The sequence below is a fragment of the Hipposideros armiger genome, unplaced genomic scaffold, assembly GCF_001890085.2.
Source record: "Hipposideros armiger isolate ML-2016 unplaced genomic scaffold, ASM189008v1 scaffold_160, whole genome shotgun sequence".
NCBI classification, from domain to species: Eukaryota; Metazoa; Chordata; class Mammalia; order Chiroptera; family Hipposideridae; genus Hipposideros; species Hipposideros armiger.
The window spans coordinates 852,926-873,330 of record NW_017731510.1 but is presented as its reverse complement, the minus strand read 5'-3'; the positions used below and the strand labels follow the sequence as shown (position 1 = coordinate 873,330).

At 41.8% G+C, this 20,405-nt stretch overlaps 1 protein-coding gene across 3 annotated transcripts in view; it reads right to left on the bottom strand.

The window, feature by feature from the left end:
* Positions 1–20,405, bottom strand: part of TNFRSF19 (TNF receptor superfamily member 19) — an 89,579-nt gene that overhangs the window by 46,063 nt on the left and 23,111 nt on the right. For all 3 annotated transcript variants that reach the window (XM_019651485.1, XM_019651483.1, XM_019651486.1), the window contains exons 4-5: positions 12,024–12,202; positions 4,712–4,797 (exon numbers count right to left, since the gene is read on the bottom strand). In XM_019651485.1, the coding sequence (XP_019507030.1) occupies positions 4,712–4,797; positions 12,024–12,202 (265 nt within the window). The remainder of the gene's footprint in view (positions 1–4,711; positions 4,798–12,023; positions 12,203–20,405) is intronic.

Below are 20,405 nucleotides of genomic sequence, written 5' to 3'. Positions count from 1 at the left end.
TAGACACCCAGTTTTTCAGGGCTTCTTAAGACTGGGTCAATATAGAGTAAAGAGTCAGAGGGATAGAAACTTCTTTCTTGTTTTGGAAATCACTTTCCAACGAACACAGGTATACCCTACAAAGAGAGAAACTTATATTTAGACACATTATTACAAATTTGAGCTGTAGAGAACCCATTTGTTACCTGAGGGCTGAGGTTTCCTCCATCTCCTATTATGCCATTTCCTGTGCAGTGGGACATTTACACACGCGGTGCTAGCTCACTGCTGTCCTTTGAACCACTGCCTCTGCTGAATGCCAACCCCTTGGGCAGTCACTTGGTCCTTTCTCAAGACAGCAAGTGGCCCCCAATGCTAGGAGATAAGATTCCGCATCCAAGATGCATCACATGGTAGAAGGAGTGAGGACAGGAGCCAACAGGTGGGACACCTGCCCGTTGGTAGGCACCGTGCCAGCAGACTTATATATACTGACTATTCAGTACTTACAACAACCTTAGCTGGTAGATGTCACCCTATTTACAGGGACAAAGCCTTGCCCTAAGGGAGTTACATGAGTCACTCGGCCAAAGTTCCACCAGCCATAGACAAGTATGGACCTTGGGTGGCCCTTTGGAGAGTTGACAGATACATGGGAAGTTTTCAGTCTTGTGTTTTCTGTTAAGTTGCCACTTTGTTTTGCTTCAGGTACTATAGAAATGTAAGAAAATGTATTACATTTATTTAAAATTATTCTTGTGTTATTAACACCGACAGTCATCCTTTTTAAAGGCTTCTTTGTAGCTTGTTATAAGCTGCACATTTAGGGTACAACTAGTGGATGTCTTGGGGCCGCTTCAGGGATGGCATGAGTCATCCCCACGGCAAAAGCCCCTCCAGATGTCATGTAAGGAGCAAATGATGCCTCACTATGACCAACGGACCTCAGCTGGACCCTGGATGCTACTGGGAAGCCCACTATTTTCTCTAATCAACTTGCCTCCTGCTCTCTGTGTAATGAGAACCTCAAACACCTGTGCTCTTCCAGCCTCTAAGTTCCTTGGCTCCAGTCTCACCTGGTGGAACACAGTGCCTCCTCTGTCACACACACAGAAGCCGTGTACATGGGCCCCTCACCCCACCACTGAACAAGCCCACGCCTATCGGCCCCACGCCCTCCTTGCCTGATTACCTCAGGGAGTTCCCCTCTGTCCTCCCAGAGAAGACCAACTCGACACCTGTGCTTTGGGATCTTTCTCCTACAAACTCTCCATGTCTGGTCATTCTTTTGTTCTCTCATATTAAGAGTCGACCTCTTTCAAATGGATCCTTCCCTTCAGCCTGTAAACATGCAGATGTGTCTCTCAACTAAAACACGAAGTAAAACAAAACCCCGCCCTTGCCTGCCCATTCTATGTGTCCCCCTCACAGACAAACATCTGCACAGAACTGTCTGTAACCGTCTTCATTCTCCCCTTACCGTAACTTCTTGTTTCAGTATAATCTGGCTTCTCTTCCATTACTCACTAAAATGGCTCTTGTCAATGTCACCACATACCTCCGGGGTGAAAAGGACATTTCCAGTGTCAGCCAACTCAGCTTGCACAGGGCGTCCAGCGCAGCAGGATGCTATCCTCTCCTGCTCTCCCCCAACTTCTCTGGCCCCTCTGTTTAGTCTCCTTTTCAGGCTCATCCTCCTCTAACTGATCCTTTAAATCCAGCTCCAAAGCCTCCCCCAAAGCTCCTACGTCATTACTCAGGATATGGTCCCAGAGTGCCGTGGATTCTACCAGATTCAGGACTGAGCAGTCACAATTCCACCTCTGTGTGTCGCATCTGAACACTGTTGGAACTTGGAGTAGTTATTTGACAACTTCCTACTACACTGTAGTAGGAAATAAGGAAAAGGACAGGGATCTATCTGTCCTTCACTGTGTGTGCCTGCCACTCAAATATTTGTTCAGCGGGTAAATGGAAACAGCTCTGCCTCACAGGACAATGGTATTTAATTACACCAATCAGAGCCTCTCCTTCAAAAGCCTGAAAGGGAAGTACAGACAAATGCAGTCTATTGAACATATGAGGGGAAAACAGGAGGCGTAAAGAGAGGGCTGCAACTGAGCAAGTGGCTGTGCGACGCTGACGCAGAGCCCCAGGCAGAGCTCAGGGCCTCCTGCTGTGGGGGGCCATGGCCCCCAAACTGCAGGGTTGCCTGGGTTCCCAAGTAAGGGCTACCCCTGAGTTCTGGGAGGTTCCAGCCTCTCTCACTGGCATCTGTATTCTTGAAACAAATGCCGGTACTTGAGGTAGTTTGAGCGGCGTCACTTTCTTCTAGCTAACTAAGAATCTAAATAGTACAGGAGCTCCTCATGGGAGAAATATCACTGAAGAAGCAGTTTTTTGTGGATCAGCTGAAAAGCCCAAAGTAGAAGAAATGAAAACATAAGGCGCCTTACATAATTTCCCCTAAAGAGGTCAAGACCTCTTTTGAGGAGATTAGTTGTGTTCTGGAATGACTCCCAAGAACTGTGCCAAAGGCAGCAAACGTTCCTTTACAGAGATAAGGATTAGCGCTCGCAAAAGACCACCAGACTGTTGTTTCATAATTCCAGAGGCCATTAGCTGTGCACGCTGCATTTCTGACTTTGTAAAACAATTTATTTTTCTTTGCTTTCTAAAAAGTGTCGTATATGGAGAAATGTATCTATACATGTCAGGTAAACTAGTTAATTTTCTTTTCAAATTATAACTTAATTAAGGCTTTACAAGGCATTAAAAGTTAAATGTGAAATCTATGTTTACAGGATAATTTATGATGTCCAAACTTCGCCAGATCCCCAAAGGCAAAAAAATTCCAATGCCTCAGACCTATGACTAGATTATATTAAATTTAAGCCCAATAAATTAAACAGGAAAAAAAAAACTAGTACTTTTCAACTCTACACTGGGCAATACCAATTTCTTGACTAAATCTTTCTATGGTAGTTGGAGATAAAGAGCATAATCTTTGCTTTCTAGACAAAATGATGGCTGAGCTGACCCACAAGCATGACAAGGTTGCTGCCCCCATTTTAAGTGGAAGAGGACATGGCATTTTATGGATTGTGCAGCAGAAAGAAGCTCTTTCAAGATCTTCTCTATGTTAGATCTTTAGAGTTTTCATTAAATGATGACTATGAAAGCAAACAGTGTAAGAAAAAATCAACAAGCAGTAGATGACATCAGCCAACAGAGGACAGATTAGATAGTTTGGTTTTTCTTTGGGAGATTGTAGAGTGTGGAAAGAGCACGCTCTTTGGAGTGAGACAGACTTGGGTTTGAATAGTGTCTGCCAATTATCAGCCAACAATAGAAAGTTATTAACCTCTCTGGACCTGGTGTCCTCATTGACAAATGTGGGCTGATGATGAGATACTGAGAAAATTAAGTAAAACACATCATTTCTCTGTGGTGACTAATACATAACAGGCATTCAGTATTGCATTTGTTCATTGCAATGAATTATCTGGTGAATGTTTGCATAGTATAAAAATGAGGGTCAAAACACATTTCTATAAGAGTCTGCAATTTTTTTTTTTTTTTTGCTTTTCTGTTACTTCAAGTGAAGAACAGAAAGTAATGCATTTTGGTAAAGGACATAACATGAGCTGCAAAATTCCATGACTTCTTGGAGACAGACGTACTATGTGACCTTATCAAATAATGCAATAACTTTCTGTTAGTTCAGAAGGAGCTTTTGTCACAGAAAGGAGCAAGAGGACCAATCCCATGCACTGAAAATTATATTAAAACAACCCCCAAATCTAAACATCGATAAACAAAGCCCCCTCCAGAAAGGCATGAATGACTTCTGCATGGACAGAGCCCCTCCTGTGTCCTCCGCCCGGACCTGCTGTTTCTTGTGTGCCGAGAAGCACGGCTCACCAAAGCCCTCTCAGCAAAGCCCGGCATGCCCTGAGCACACCAGTGGGGCCACCTGCAGATTTCTTTCCTGGCCCAACACCCGTGGGTTTCATTGGCCAGATTTGTACTTAGGATTAAGAAGAGTGATGAGCCACTCTTCTTCCTACTCAAGATCAATGCAGGTTTGTAAAACTTGTAACAAATGCCTTTTATATCTAAGGGAAAAAGTACTGTCGAAAAGATTAACTAATATGAATATAACGAGTAAAGGCACAATTTTCTCATTTACAGTTATCGTCCCAGCCCATAATGGTTTTTCTCTTGTTTACTTGTTAAATGAGAAAAATAAAGGAGTGAGCGAAATGAACTAAGATTCCACTTAACAATTCATTGATTAGGGCAGGTGATTCAAGGAGAGGCATGTGCGTCTCTGGAATGGCAGAGACAACACTGCATAACAGTGTCTGGGGACTAAGAGGAATTCGTGGGGCCGCGGTGCAAAGACATTATGCATTAGGATTTGGACCACCTAGCTAATCGGAGTTGCCTGAGTTACATATCTAGAACGAAAGATAAGAGTTTGAATGGAGCACAGCAGCAGCAAAATGTCTGTATTTCACTTTGAGATTCAAATCAATGGACACAGTTTGCTGACTGAGGCATACAACAAAAGGGCTTTCTGTCCTGCTGGAAGCTTGATAAAAGAGCGCACACTACAAGCCCCACCGTAGAGAGAGATTTTGCTCCATTTGCCAACTGAACAAAGGTTTAAAAAAAAAAAAAAAAAGGCCAAGAGCCCTTCTGATGTGTTTGTAAGGAGTTCACTCACAGTGTGGTTCGTAAGGGGGCGGCGGGTCTCCACAAGGTACACATTCCATGTCTTGAAAACCAACAAGTTTTGTCTTCCTATAAAATCTAGAAGAGAAAGGAAAATAATCCTCATTACTTCTTTCATCTAAGCTCGCAGTTGTAGCCAACCGATTTATGTCATAAATTACTGGCAGTCTCTATTACCAGTTCTATTGTTTTTTTTATAAAAAAAGGTTCTCAAAGGCTTAAATGTAATAGTATCTTAGACAGACATCCTTAGAAAGCCTCCTGAACGTGCAGTGCACACTTAAGAAATACCAATTCCATGAAACATAACTTTGTAGATTCTACTCAGCCTCACTTTTTCTATATTGAGGTGGGGGTGCTTGTGAGGGAATAGGAAATCAATTTAAATGATAAAATGCCTTATAAATAAAGTGCTAGGTTTTAGTATTTGAAATTCAGAAACTGAAAAAGTCAAGCAAACCATAAAAGCAATGGAAAAATGTAGCAAGATATTTATACAATCTTGATAGGGCGACATCTTTCTAGGCATGACAAGAGACCCAGGGACTAGAATGGAAGAATAAACAGTTTTGAAAACACACACACACACACACACACACACACATACACACACACTATTAAAAGACACATGAAGAGCAAAAACAAATAAAGCATCATCAACATAGTTACTGGGAAAAAGAATATTGAAAAATAGTCCTAATAACAGTATTTTCTATAACTTAAGTCTACAACATTAAACTTAAAAATCATTATGGTGAAAGTGGAAAAACAGGCAAAGAACTGTAATTCCCAAAAGAATAAAATTTCATAATTTTTTTTTTTTTAAGATTTCACTGGGGAATTGGGGGAGGGGAACAGACAAGCTGCCATCCTTTTTTGTTCTTCAGTCTACTTGTGGAGGACATTGCTTCACTGGCCCACATTGGTACCATCATTGTGCTCTTCCTGGGCTAGGCAGTCGCTCGCTGGCCACTGAATGACTGCCCACGGTGGCCCACAGCAGCTCATGAAAGCTCACGCGCGCCACTGGCAACTCACGGCAGCCCAGCTCCAGGTTGAGCTGCCGTCCACCATCCCAGCTGCAGAGGGCGCAGTGTCACTGGTACCCATGCAGGATCCAAACCGGGACCCTGCTGCCCAGAGCTGGCGTCCCAAGCCAACTCCCAACCAACACACCACTCAGCCTGCCCTAAAATTTCATAATTTTTAATTTTCATAATTAAAACTAAAAAGAGTAATGCAATTCATTTTTAACTTAACACCAAAATATTTAACCTCATTACTAAATAAGTCAATATAAATTGCAATGACAATACACAACTTTTACTTAGAAAATTGAGAAAGTGTTGGTGTGAGCATAAGCAAATAGGTAAGTGTCTATATTGCCAGTGGGAATATAAATTGCCACTTGTCAGAGGGCAATTTAGCAATATGCCATCAGAGCTCAATAAAATAACTCACATCCTTTACCCAATAATTTCATTTTTTTGAAATGTATCCTAAAGAAATAATCAGGTGGGTGAAATTGTATGTGTAAGAATGCAACCATAGTATTGTTTATAAAAGAAAAAAAGCCAATTAGGCACAATCCCAATATCCTACAGTAGATATGACCAACTACGGTAGACCCAAGGCAAAAGAATACAAGGTGGTTTTTAAAAACAATGATACAGATCTATCACACATAATTTTTAACTCATGAAATATCATTAAGTGAAATAAGAAGTGTGAATAATATGATTAAATTTTGTACAAACATGTTTGTTATAGATTCTTACAGATCATTTGCCAATGCAGGTAAAAAAACATTTATGTGTATATATCTGCATTGAAAAAAATGGGAAGGATATCAAATGTTAACAGTGATTTATTTCTAGATGGTGAGAATTCAAGCAATTTTCTTTTATACAGAAAACTTCCCACTTTTCTAGGACAAAAATAGTGATAATGGAAAATAAATTTACAGATCAAGTCTATGGAGGACAGGTAGAATCAATTATTTTGTGAAGCTGGACAATGTAGTAACAAATCTGTATAAGTTATGACTGAAGCAAAATTTGCATTTGAAACCAGGTAAGTTATCTCAAATGGCCAATACCTTCTGTATTTGCTCAATATTCCATTTTTATTTGACTATGAAAATCTGTCCAAATGATTGTAATACGGTGACTTCCCACCAAATTTTAATTAAAGATATTTATTTTGGAATTTATAAAGTCAAAATCAAAGAACAAAGTTGGAGGGTTCACTCTTCTTGACATCAAAACATATTAAAAAGCTACAGTAATCAATGCAGCGTGGTACTGGCGTAAAGAGAGACTTGTAGGCCAATGGGACAGAAAAGAGCCTAGAAGTAAATCCTCATGTATGCGGTAAATGATCTTTGACAAGGGAATAGAGACCACATAATGGGGAACAGGACAGTCTCTTCCACAAATAGCGCAATGATGGTGCCAACTTGGGCCAGTGAAGCAACGTCCTCCACAACTAGACTGAAGAATAAAAAAAAACGACAGCAACTTGTCTGTTTCCCTTCCCCCAATTCCCCAGCGCTGTTCCCATCCCCCCAATTCCCCAATTTAAAAAAATCTAAAAAAAAAGATACAGGAGCAAATGTGTTTAAAAAAAAAAAGAATGAAGTTCAATCCTTATCTTACACCATATATAAAAATTAATTCAAAACAAATTAAAGACCTAAATGAAAGACCCAAAACTATAACATTCCTGGAAGAAAACATAGGAGAAAAGCCTCATGACATTAAATTTGGTAATAATTCTTTGGATACGACACCAAAAGGCAAACAAACAAAAGGCATATATGAAACAGGCAACAAAAGAAAAAATAGATAAGTTAGACTACATTGAACTTAAAAGTTATGCACCAAAGGATACAATCAATGTATACTTACACCCAAACTCATTGCACTGCATACATTAACTATGTATGCCTTTTGCATGTCAATCATACCTCAATGAAGTGGTTAAAAAAAAAGTCACACTAAAAAAAGTTTTAAATTATAATAAAATAATAATTCTTTCTAGGATTAAAAAAAAAGATACAATTGACAGTGAAAGGCCATCTGCAATATGGAAGAAAAATATTTGCAAATCATATTCTAAGCTGGATGAGCAGTTTTAAACATTCTGGAAGACCTGGGTAAAATTCCCTATATAATTATTGCCTGCCTCATGCATTCATGCTGGCTTAGAAAGGATGTAATTTTAAACTAATCATATAAATAAACTATGAAACATCATTCAAATGTCTACTCATTTCTAACTTTCCCACATCTAAGCATTTATTTAAAGAATGAGCAAACACAGTAGAAACTAAAACAGTTGGCTCAGATGACAACAAGGGAGGTTAAGCAGGGGGGAGCACATTTGGTGGGAGCTCCCGGGGAGATGTACCCTCTCTCACACTCTGGCAGCACACCCCCTGGGCTCCCTCTGGGTAAAACCAAGTCTCCATGTCCTGCGCTTCTCCCCATGCCCTCTGGGCGCTGCCCACCTCAGCCCCATCCCTCAAGTCAGGCGTAAGTTGGGCATTATTTCTTGTGGAACTCTTCTTCTCCCAGTTGAAGACAGCAGACATGCACAGACATGCTTTCAACAAAATTGTAGAACAGGAACAATAAAGATGTGTCAGATGTTCAGTGTGTGTTTCTCGAATAGATGTGTACAAGGTCAAAACTCTGGGTGATGATATTTGTAGGTATCAGTGTCTTCTGAGATTATAGACCAGGGGTCGGCAAACTTTTGAGATGGAAGAGCCAATCCTGTCCCTCACAATAATTCAAAAATTATTTGAGAGCCATAAAACAAATGAAATCACCATTATGTGAATAATATCCTTTAAAAATTTTATAAATGAAACTATGATAGTTTTATTTTCATTTTCAATTTTACTTCAGAGCCACATGTACGTACCCAAAGAGCCGCATGTGGCTCGCGAGCCGCAGTTTGCCATCCCCTGCTATAGACCATTATTATTTTTTTTATTAAATAACAGATTTATTGACATATAATTTGCAAACCATAGAATCCATCCATTTAAAGTATATAATTAAGTGGTCTTCAGGCTATACACAGAGTTGTGTAACCATCAACACAACCAATTTTAGAACATGTCATGCCAAAAAAGAAGCTCCGTACCCTTTGGCAGTCACGCTGCTCCCCGCATCCCCCAGTCCCATTCTTCCCAACCCTCCCAATCACCAGCCCTCGACAACACTATATTTACTTTCTGTCTCGATAAATGTGCCTATTCCAGACATTTCATACAATGGGATCATATAGTAGGTGGTGGTCTTTTGTGACGGGCTTCTTTCACTTCACACAATCTTTTCTAGCTTCATCCATTTTGTAGCACATATCAGTAACTCATTCCTTTTTATTGCTGAATACAATTCCAGTGTTTAAATACCCTCCATTTTGCTGGTCCATTCATCAGCTGATGAACATTTGGGTTGTTTCCACTTTTGACTACTATGAATAATGCTGCTATGCACATTTGCGTACAAGTTTTTGTATAGATGTGTTCTCAGTTCTCTTGGTTACATACTTAAGAGCAGAATTGCTGGGTCACATGGTAACTAACTCTATGTTTAACGTGTTGAGGAGTTGCCAGGCTGTTTTCCAAAGTGGCTGTGACATTCTACATTCCCTCTAACAGTGTATGAGGGTCCCAATTTCTCCACATCCTCAACAACACTTGCTATTGTCTGTCTTTTTGGTTATAGCCATCCTAATGGGTGTGAAGTACGCATATGTGGTTTTAATTTGCCTTTCCTTGATGGCTAATGACATTGAGCATTTTTTCATGTGTTTATTGACCATTTGTATATCTTCTGTGAAGAAATGTCTACTCAAATCCTTTGCCCATATTTTAATTGGGCTATTTGCCTTTTTATTATTGAGTTGTAGGAGTTCTTTATAATATATTCTAGGTAAGATAGTCCCTTATCCCATACATGATTTACAAATAGTTTCTCTAATTCCGTGAGTTGTCTTTTCATTCTCTGGAAGGTATCCTCTGAAGCACAAAAGATTTAAATTTTGATGAAGTCTGCTCCAGCTCTTTTTTCTTTGGTCGCTTGTGCTTTTGCTGTTAGACCACCGCTTCTTGCACCTGTTTCGGTGTTGAGGCATTGCATGAGGCCATGCTTGACCCACAGGCTATGTATGTCCCACTCTGCTTCTGTCCTCAGGCCCAGAGCTTTCTCTCCCGCTCTAGCTCAACCAGAGCCCTAGAATTAGCACTGTGCCATTTGCTCAAAAGCAACCTGATCTTGTGGGCATGTTCTGGCCGAGTCCGGTGAGTGTCCTTCCTTCACAGTGACTTAGGCTCCTGGATGTGGCCCCAGGCAAGTCCCACCACACACTGGCTCAGTGATCTTGCCTGAATAACCTTCAACCTGGACAAGGCACACCTTCATTTTTAAAACACTGTGAACATTACAGAACATAATTCACGTAAAAGGGCTTAGCCAAGTGCCTGGCACATTATACATAATAAATATTTGCTGCTACTGTAGTGCTGTTATTTCTGGTGGTTTTAGGTCAGCAACAAAGAAAGCCTGCTTTCCACAGCCCCAGGAATTCTGGCTCCTTGCTCTTCTCTTTTTGGTTGGTAACACAGGCTGCACTCTAAGCCCATGAAAGTATCCCGATACTCTGCCTGGTCGCCCTCCCATCTTACCTCGGGCAGTAATCCTCTCACTCCCTAACAGAGCATCATCACCCATGCCTCTTTGAATTCTGCTTTTCATACAGACTCTGTCCCCCCACATGCCTGGCTCATCTGGCATATTTGTCCAATGGTTACCTAGGAGGACTTAAAACTTTACAATTCCTCCTCTCTACCAGGCCAAGGTGAAGCCTCCTTTCTTTCCATGGTCTGGGTTTTCTTTTTTTTTTCTAAGATTTTATTGGGGAATTGGGGGAGGGGAACAGCATTGGGGAATTAGGCGAAGGGGAACAGACAAGTTGCTGTCCTTCTGTTCTTCAGTCTAGTTGTGGAGGACGTTGCTTCACTGGCCCATGTTGGTATTATCATTGCGCTCTTCCCGGGTGAGGCAGATCGGTCGCCGGTCTCTGGACGGCCGTTCACAGTGGCTCTTGGCAGCTCATGCCAGCTGCTGGGCTACTCACGCTGGCTGCCAGCCACTCATGGTAGCCCATGGCAACCCACTGCAACAGGGGCTGCAGCCTACGCTGCCGCCTTCGACTCACGGCAGCCCAGCTCCAGGTCAAGCTGTTGTTCACCATCTTAGCTGTAGAGGGCAGTGTCACTAGCCCCCATGTGGGATCCAAACTGGGGCCCTGCTGCTCAGAGCTGGTGTCCCAAGCCAGCTCTTAACCATCGTGCCACTCGGCTGGCCCTGGATTCATTTCCAATGTGCCCATTTAAGGTTCTCACCCTTCACACCTGTGCACTCTCTCCCACCCTCTCTTCTTCCGCTCTGCTCTTCCCTTCTCAGAAAGATACCCTGGCAGCTTCTTAAAAACACCAGGTTCATGTCCACCTGAGGGCCTGTCCCTAGCAGCTCCCTGCGTCCCAGTACGCTTCCCTGACATACCTGCTCGGCTACCTTCCTTATCTCCTTCAAGTCTTTGCTCAGACCTCCCCTTTTCAATATATTATGCCTACACCTTTCAATAATGCTGCCACCTGCCCATCCCCCTTAGCTGCCCCAGGTTTTTCTTTTTTCCATAGAAATCACCATCTCTTACCTTTCTGCATAATGCACTTCTTTAAGATTTACTGTTTGGGTTATTTTTTAAAAACATATTAGGATATAAGCTCCACCTGGGTAAGGGTCTTTGCCTCCTGACCTAAGCAATGCCTCGCTTTACCTAAAGCAATGCCTCGTGGCTGCTGGACAAACATCTGTTGAAAGGACTGAATGATTGTGATTTGCGCGTCCCTGATCCCCAGTGAGGACGAATATCTTCATATGATCACCCGGCCGTACGTGTTTCCTCTTCTGTGAATTGCCTGTTCGTTACTTTGTCCATTTGTCCATGTTGTCTTTTTTTATTAATTTACAGGAACTCTTTAAATTTTTGTGACCCCGATCCTTTGTTAGTATACTTTTTCCTTTTATTATAACCAGCGCCTGTCACCATGCATGGCACAGGCGCAGAGAATCTAGTGGTGACTGTCGAGATGCAAAGTCATGAACACTCAACAAATGTGTTCAGGTTAATATCAGTGTGCATACACGTTTGGAAGGGAACAACAGAAAGGCCTGTGTAAAGATAACTGAAGCATTACGAGGGAGAGAAACCGTCCAACGTACCCTGGCAGACAGTCCCCGCATACGGCATCACTGGTGACAGAGCAGTTCGCCTTCTGGAAGCGGTTCACCACCGCACAGTCCAGGCACGGCTTGCATTTCTGAAAGCCCCAGTCCTCCTTGAACCTGTGAGGCCGGCATGTCACACACTGAGCATCCTCCCCGTAGCCAAAGCCACATTCCTGCGGGGATTAACAGGCAATAGAAAGCTATTCAGATGTGGCAAGCATGAAAAAGGAAAGACGCAGGATAAAAGGAAGACCAGGTCTAGTAATTACTGAGGGCTGGCCTTCCTAGAGACAAAGGCAGCTCTCTCAGCAAGTTCAAATGAGCCTCCCACTGCTAATAATCTCTCTTACGAGGAGAAGTATATTTAGTCATCCACTTTATTCAAGAAGCCACGAGCATTTGGATAAGAAAGGTTCTCCAGGACCCCCCACTGCTGCATTATTGCAGTTTAGGGCAGAATTATGGCACTTTCTTCTTTTTCTATTATAATTAAGCAAGTCTTGTGAATGTTCAGAAACGAAAGTCAGGGAGACATTCTGACACGTATTCACTTATCAAGGCAGAAAATAAGTACTTTGATATCAACTGTGGTATTTTAGAAAATGAGGATAACTCGAAAGAAATTTCCTAAGCTTACAAACCCAGAAGTCTCTCCAGTTAGAGAGCACCTCAAATGCTTAGCCGTTTGATGGTGTCCAATAATAGGAAGATTCTTACATATTTTTTATTTTTTATTGGGGAACAGTGTTTTTTCCAGGACCCATCAGTTCCAAGTCAAGTAATTGTTTCAATCTGGTTGTGGAGGGTGCATCTCAGTGGCCCATGTGGGGATCGAACTGGCAACCTTGGTGTTATGTGCACTGCGCTCTAACCAGCTGCCCCATTCTTACATATTTCTTAAAAGAACACTACGATCTTGTTCGGATAAAACTGTGTGGTACTAAAGGTCTTCAGTTTCTCTGAATTTGGGTGTCAGGATTGTTTTCCAAGGATGGGCAAGACCAATGGCTCTTTGACCCACATTATGGTCCTTTCCACAAGTTCAGGAACTAAATGAATTATAGCAGATCACATAATGTAATTATAATACAACCATAAAAAGACTGATGCAGATTATGTGTTCATGATAGGTTAAAAAGTTACAATACAGAATCAGAAGTATGATCCCATTTCTTACAAAACATTAATAATGAGTACTATCATGTATTGGGTGCTTACTCTATGCCAGGAACTTTATACACATTATCTCATTAATTCACACTCATTCCCAATGAGAACAGCACTATCATTATTTCCAATTCACGAATGGAAGTATGGAGCTTCCCAACAGGTATGTACCTTAACCAAGGTGACAACTCTAATGTTGGGACCAGGATTGAAACCTACACAGCTTAATTCCAGACGCAGACTTCATACCACTACACTGTATGGTCTGTCAGGTACTTTATCTGACATGTCCACAGGAAGATGTTTCAAAGATTGCATATCAAATATTAATGCTGGTTATCCATACTTGGTGATGGTCTCTATAGAACACTGGCCATTTATAAAAAAAAAAAAAAAAAAAAAAAAGCAGACAGCAGCTTAAGAGCTGCAAGAAGAGCATGTGTGCAGAGAAGTGTGTGGAGTAAGCCCACCAACACTGCTGGATGCAGAGAGGGAGAAAGGGCTCCGACCACACCCCCTCCCGGCTTCACCTCCCTCTCGGCCCCTTCTCCCCCCAGCCCCCACCCCAGAGCCTCAGCCTCCTTATCTGTAAACTACAGAGGCCAGAATGCAAATCCCAGCCAGTTCAAAATTCCCACTTTCCTATACATTTTTTATATTTTAATTTCTTCATTCATATTTATATTCACAGTCACCTAAGCAATACTTACTGGCCCAAAAATCAAATGAAAACCAACACAAAGGACAGTCTTCTGTGTACTTAATAAACTACTCTATAATGAATACTAGCAAGAACACTTCCATCTAGACTGTTTTACTAATGAACTCAATCACATTTTGAAGGAGCAACACCTTCCTTCCTCCTTTTACTTACTCTGCCTGCCTTTCACCTTGAACATGCACAACAAAGAGTAAGGGAGAGAAGACAGCAGTAGGCTAACAGTCTTCTTAATCCTGAATGCTCCAGCCAGACCTGTGCTCCAAGCCAAAGGAAGAAGGAAACAGCCCAACAGTGTGATCTGGAGAACTAATGCACAAATTAGAATTTCTTTAAAATTGTTAATGGGGATGACTGGTGGGGAGGAGAATGAGTGGAATTAGGAGGTAGTCTCATTTCTTATAATTCTGCAATTATTTATTTATTTTTGCAAAAAGCAACTACTCTAGTAATCAGGGGAAAAAAATGAAGATACATATTCACGAAGAATTTCTTGGGACGTGTACTAGGTCTTTGCGAGGAGGCCATTGCTGTTTTTGTGTGTGCTCTGTCCACAGGCCATGTGGCTCTGCGTGGGGACAGAAGTGTGTCTGTGCTGAGCACTTTCACTGTTGACAGAGCCGAGTGCATCCAAAGGCTTTATGTATAGAAGGGGGCCTCCCACTCAGTCTCCCAGGATCAAGGCATGCACGTGACACTCGGGCAGCTGGGACCTCGCTGTTCACAGGCTCAGCATCTCCACGTCAACGGCTTACGCAAGGGCAGTGTCTCTGAATCATGCTTTGATCCAGGCAGCTTGAGCTGGAAGGGTCCCATGTACAAGTTAAAACACAACAAATAACGGGGAAAAGAAGAGAGTAGAAGAAGGAAAAAATAAAGGGAAAGAGAAAAGAGAAAGAGATGGAAGAGATGTATTAAGTGGGAGTAAATGTCTGAAATTTTGTTTTTCAAGCCAGGTTGATAGAAGAGAAAAAGTGTGTATTTTTGCACATTGGAGCCAAAGACACATGAGTTTGAACGCCAATTCTGCCACTTGTCAGCTAAGTATTAAGTCATTTTGGGAACTCTCAAATCCTCAGTCTCTTCATCTGTGAGATGGTATTAATAACGCCTGCTCTACAGGGTTGGAAAAAATAAAGTCTCTACACTGTAAATCAAGCACAGGGTAGGCATTCCTTAAATAAATGATACCTATGACTATTATTATTTTGGGTTTTCTACAACCCAATAAACCAATTCTCCTGATTTAAGTGTAATCACTGGGGACAGGGAATCTTCAGACCCCAGTTTTTTTCTATGTTACTTGAAACATCACTTTCCATCTAAACCATTTTTACTGAACAAAAGTTTTTCAAAAGAGTCGCAATTACCTGCCCTCTAAAGACAGGTACATAACATGTAAGTGAACCTCGCCTGGTTGAACCAACTGTGGCATGGTGCTGTAATACCAAAAACTAAGGGCCTGTGGGCAGTTCTACTATTTTAACACCAGGCAGTCAACAGTCACTCTTTGCTCCTGCTGAATTATCACTGTCACCAACATTCACTTCCTCTCTCCATTCTTGAGAAACTAAATTAAATAATCCAAATAGAAATGAACTTGAGAGATATATAAATGGGTGTTTGGATGGTCTCATCTCTTTTGAAAAAGTTCATAGACGTTAGTGCTGGGGGACCTCTGTGCTTACTTTTTGACTCCTGACTGTATTGTAGAGTCTACATTGTACACAGGACCTTTCTGATCAATATGTTTTTGCCACAGATCATTTTGTGTCATTTACACGTCATCATATTTCTTAGGATAAGGTTTCATGAAAAAAAAAATTTGGTCCATTCTGCACTGGCTCAAATCATGTATAGAAGGATCCAAATGCATCACATTCTGCCTTCATTATCTGGATATTAACTTACTATTTCTGCTTAGAATGTAGGTTTTGGTGACAACAATAGTAATCTTTGTGGTAGATTTAGGTGAGGGGTTGAATAAGGCTCTATATTCATTACTACCACAAAACAATGCCAAAATGTATTGAGCATGTAGTTTGAACGACATATAGTCTCCTGCATTCACAATAGTCTAAGAAATTTATGAAATAACCATTCTATCTGTTAAATTAAGTAGCAACCTTAAATTAACTAGAAATTCAGAGACGTTATTTTCAAGAAATTAAATTACAGTCGAGTGTCCATGGCAGCCATTACTTTTACTTTTAGAACTGATTGTCCTGTTTCTAAGCACTAGAAACATAGAGATGCTGTAATTATTTGAAATTCAGGCTATAAATTAAACAGCATGTATGTATTTTTGATATGGAGTTAAGAATCCATGGATTTAGAGGGCCAGCTAGCTCTACATGGATTTTTGACTGCACAGGGTCGGCACCCCAATCCCTGCATTGTTCCAGGGTCACCTGTAAATATTAAATTACCCCCAATATAAATGTCTACTTTGATGTTTTATTTCATTCAGTAAAACCAGGTGGTTAAAATGCCTTGAAATCTTCCCCATTAAGTTCAATAGATAACTACAAACAGAAGAAAGGAGACTAGAGACCATTTTGCTTCCCTTTTCTCTTTATCACCTTTTATAGTGAAAAACTACTACAACACACAAGATTTTTTTACAAATCAAAAAATACACCTTCCTTCCCATCTCTAGTCTCTGACTTTCTACTCCCTGTACACAGGCAAACACTGCTGTCAGATTTTGAGGTAATCTGCCAGAAATATCCTCCATGTGTGCGTGTGCGTGTGCATGTGCGTGTGCGTGTGTGTGTGTGTGTGTGTGTGTAACTGTTCTGCAACTAGTTTTTTGTGGTCCCCACTCAACTCATCTTGGAGAGTCCCTCATATCAGCATGTGGAGACAGTTTCCTCCATATGGCCGTAGCTTCATTGACGGCAGGAGCTGTCCTTACTCATCACCGTGTACCAAGAGTTGGGCTACGTGTCTGGTGAATGGCATCAGCATGGATTGCCGATCTAAACTGCATCTAATGAAAACAGTATCAAATCTTTTGGGTGTTTTCTCTCATTATTTTTGAATAGAAAGGGGGCAATTTCCTTAGGCGTATTATTTCTCATGACCGGCTAGTATACTACACGGGAATAGAAGAAAAGATAGGAATGGGTTTTGGGTGAAATAAAACAGATTACTGAAAGGAGAGAATAGGCTGGCAATGCTGGTTCAGGCTTGGCCTTTTGACCGACTCTCTCCTTGACCAAACTATACAGGCTCCTCCAAGCCCAGTTGTCAAAAAACCCTGTCAAATCAGTTTAGCCAGAATCCACCCCCCTCTACCAGTACTGCTTGCTTACCCTTAATATCTGATCACATTTCTTCATCGCCTCCCACCCGCCAGGTGATGTCCGATCACCCTGGCCTGTCTTCAGCAAGAATCCTGTTGGTTCTGTGTAGCCAGAATCCTCCTTACTTTGACGCTTCCTCCTAGTAATGTTCCATCCACTAACCCTGACCCTGACCCTTGGTTATAACCCCACTTGTCCATGTTATATTTGGAATTGAGCCCGGTTCCATATGAGGTCCCATTTCCTCTATGGCAATAGTTCCTGAATAAAATTTGCTTTGACTGCTTTAACCTCCGTCCTGCTCTTTGACACTTTCCTGGTTGTACTAGGGTTCTCCCTCTCGTTGGTTCATTAGAAAGGACTGTGTGTGTGTGTGTGTGTGTGTGTGTGTGTGTGTGTGTGTGTTTGGTGAAGGAGGATAGGTGGGATGCAAAAGGGGGGCGGGGAAGAGTAAGTCAGTCACTGGCCTGGGTTTCAAAATACGACTCGTGTGTTTTATTCTTTTGGAGCATGGCCTGCCATTAATGTTAATGGTAGGAATGCACTTAGGCTTTACAATAAATCCCATAGTCTTTATTTTTTAAATAAAGCTTATTCAAAAAAAAAAAAGCTTAAAAGCTTGAAAGAAATACCTTCCTTGAATCCCTGAGAAGACCTTTTTATTAATAAACTTTGAGGTGGGAAAATACACACATAAATATTTTTAAAATGCAATTTAAAAAAAAAGCATTGTTGTGGGGTTCCCACTTACTTCCGAAAATCATACAATAATAAGTGAACAATCCTTGGTATTTGACGTCTCTCTCCCCGACTCTTTCCCAAAAGCCCATCATAGTACCTGGTACTGACAAGGATTCTTAGGCTCCTGGACCTTCTCCCAGGCCCACCTGTGCACTCCCTTCAAAATCCAGTTTTAGCAAGTCCCCCCCAAGTCAGTTTAACCAGAACCCCCCACCCTCCATGTATGATGGGGTTCCTCACCCTCCACCATCCCCCAGGTGATGTCTGGCCACCCTGGGCTGCATTCTGCAAAGAATCCTGTTCGGTCAGCTTTAGCCAGGGACTCCCTTACTCATGATATTTCCTCTTGGTAATTTTCTATCCACCCTGCTCCTTGGTTCTAAATCCCCCCTTGCCCGTGCTGCATTTGGAGTTGAGCCCACTCTCCGCACTGTAAAATCCCATTGTAGTGGTCCCTATATGGTCCCTATACCTACTGCGAAGGTCCTGAATAAAGTCTGCCTGACTGTTTTCATCCAGGGTCAATAAATATTTTTTCCTTTAATAGTGCGTAACAGGCTGGTGAGTAATAAGTACTTGCCGAATAAACAAATGGAGAATATATGTTGTTTAAGGCACTGTTTCCTAAAGTTGTTGTTAGTATTCTTATTTTACTCCAGAGAATTGTTATTATTTTATTCCAAGGAGCAAAACTCTGTAAAGGCCACAGCCAACGTCTCCCACTTGGTAAGGCCAAATGGCCTCCAGGGCTGGCGGGGGTGCGGTGGGGGCAGCTTTCTGTGCTGTGGCTCCAAGGCAAGAGACGCGGGGTCCAGCTGGGCTGCTTCCACCCAAGCTGGCAGCAGCAGTAGCTCTGTCACTCTGCCCAATATTTTTAAGCCACATTTGGTGGCTTTGCAGTAGCAAAATGACTCAAAGTAAACAGTCCTCAAATCCCCTTCTCCCTTTTCTCCCTCTGCACATCCAGCCCTTGCTAAAAACACAAGCGGATCCCACGTACATTTTCGAGGAGCAGCTCCCCAGACCACAGGGGAGAGCCTCACAAGCCATCAGGTGTCCAGGAAACACATTCTGGGGCCTTGGGTCGAAAGCACTATTTATTTGTACAGCCAATAAGTTATTAACTTGGGTTCTTTGAACTTCAAAAGTTCAAATTTGGACAGAGAAGAAGTTATTTGTGGAGAAAATCGAGGGCGCACAAGTGGAACGACAAATTAGATTTATGTGGCTAGTGTTTAGATATCAGCTTTTTAATTTCCTTTCATACAACAACACTAAAGACATATTTTCCCCCAACTTTCAGTTTATGAAAATCTGCAGTTGAGTTTTTTAAAGAAAACATACAAGCCAGAGCTTGTTAATATCTGCCAAACATCACTGGGCTTGATTAGGTATAATTAAACATAAATAAAGTGAGCAACACTCTAATTAAATGGCAAAAATGAATCCTTTTTTATGCTTGCAAATTATATTAATTTTGGGGGGTGACTTTCTTCATGTGGATGAAAACAGTTTTCCAGAAAGTAGATGTCTTTAAAAATAGAAAGTTGGACATGCACCCGTGTGGAGGGAAGGGTGTTGTTGTTTATGAGTTCATTTTTTTCACATTAACTAGTCATCCCAATAATTGGTTAGAAAAGCTCACTTTGAAAATCATGCCAGAGACTTGAAGTCTATTTCAAGTGGTTCAAGCAAAAACCAGTTTCCTGATTTACTGCTGGGAGGCGATCATGTTAAAAGCCCATTGTTGGCATTAATAGTCGGTAAGAAGGAGGGGCTGTGGCTGGGCAAATTTTAGACAGTAAGAATTGAAAGTCTAATGTGGTCACTTCAGGAAAGCAAAACGCATCCTCTCCCACATACCCCAGTGGTGTTTATTCACATGAGCCCAAAGCATGGCTGTGTAACACTCCTACCCACATTCACCACTAAAAATACCTAGCACATATGACTTATGGAGCAATGTAAACTACATTTTGTATTTTTTTGCCTCAGAAATAGGAAAAAGACATCATCAATTATTTCTCTCATAAACTTTCAAAAACTAAACCCTGTAGGGGAAGAGAGGAAAACTAAAGACAGCTCAATGGATAAAATCCTCAAAACAGACTCCAATTGGCTCAGGGGCAGGTCATAGATTTTCCCCAAAGATACAAGAACACTACTTATTAAGCCGACATACTAACAAGAACCTAAATGAGAACAGATGATATGCTTGGGGACTTCAGGGAGGGAACTGGTAACCCAAAAAGCTAATGAGATGAGACTGCTCAGGATGGCACACTGGGGACAGGGAGGGCGCCACCTGGGGTTAGGAGCCACCTGAGGTGAGGATGGCTCTCATAGGGCAAGACCAAACAGGAGCTGTGGAAGAACAGACACAGGTGGGTGTCGGGAAACCAGTGGCCGGGACGCGGAGGGAGAAGGGAGGAGAGGAGGGAA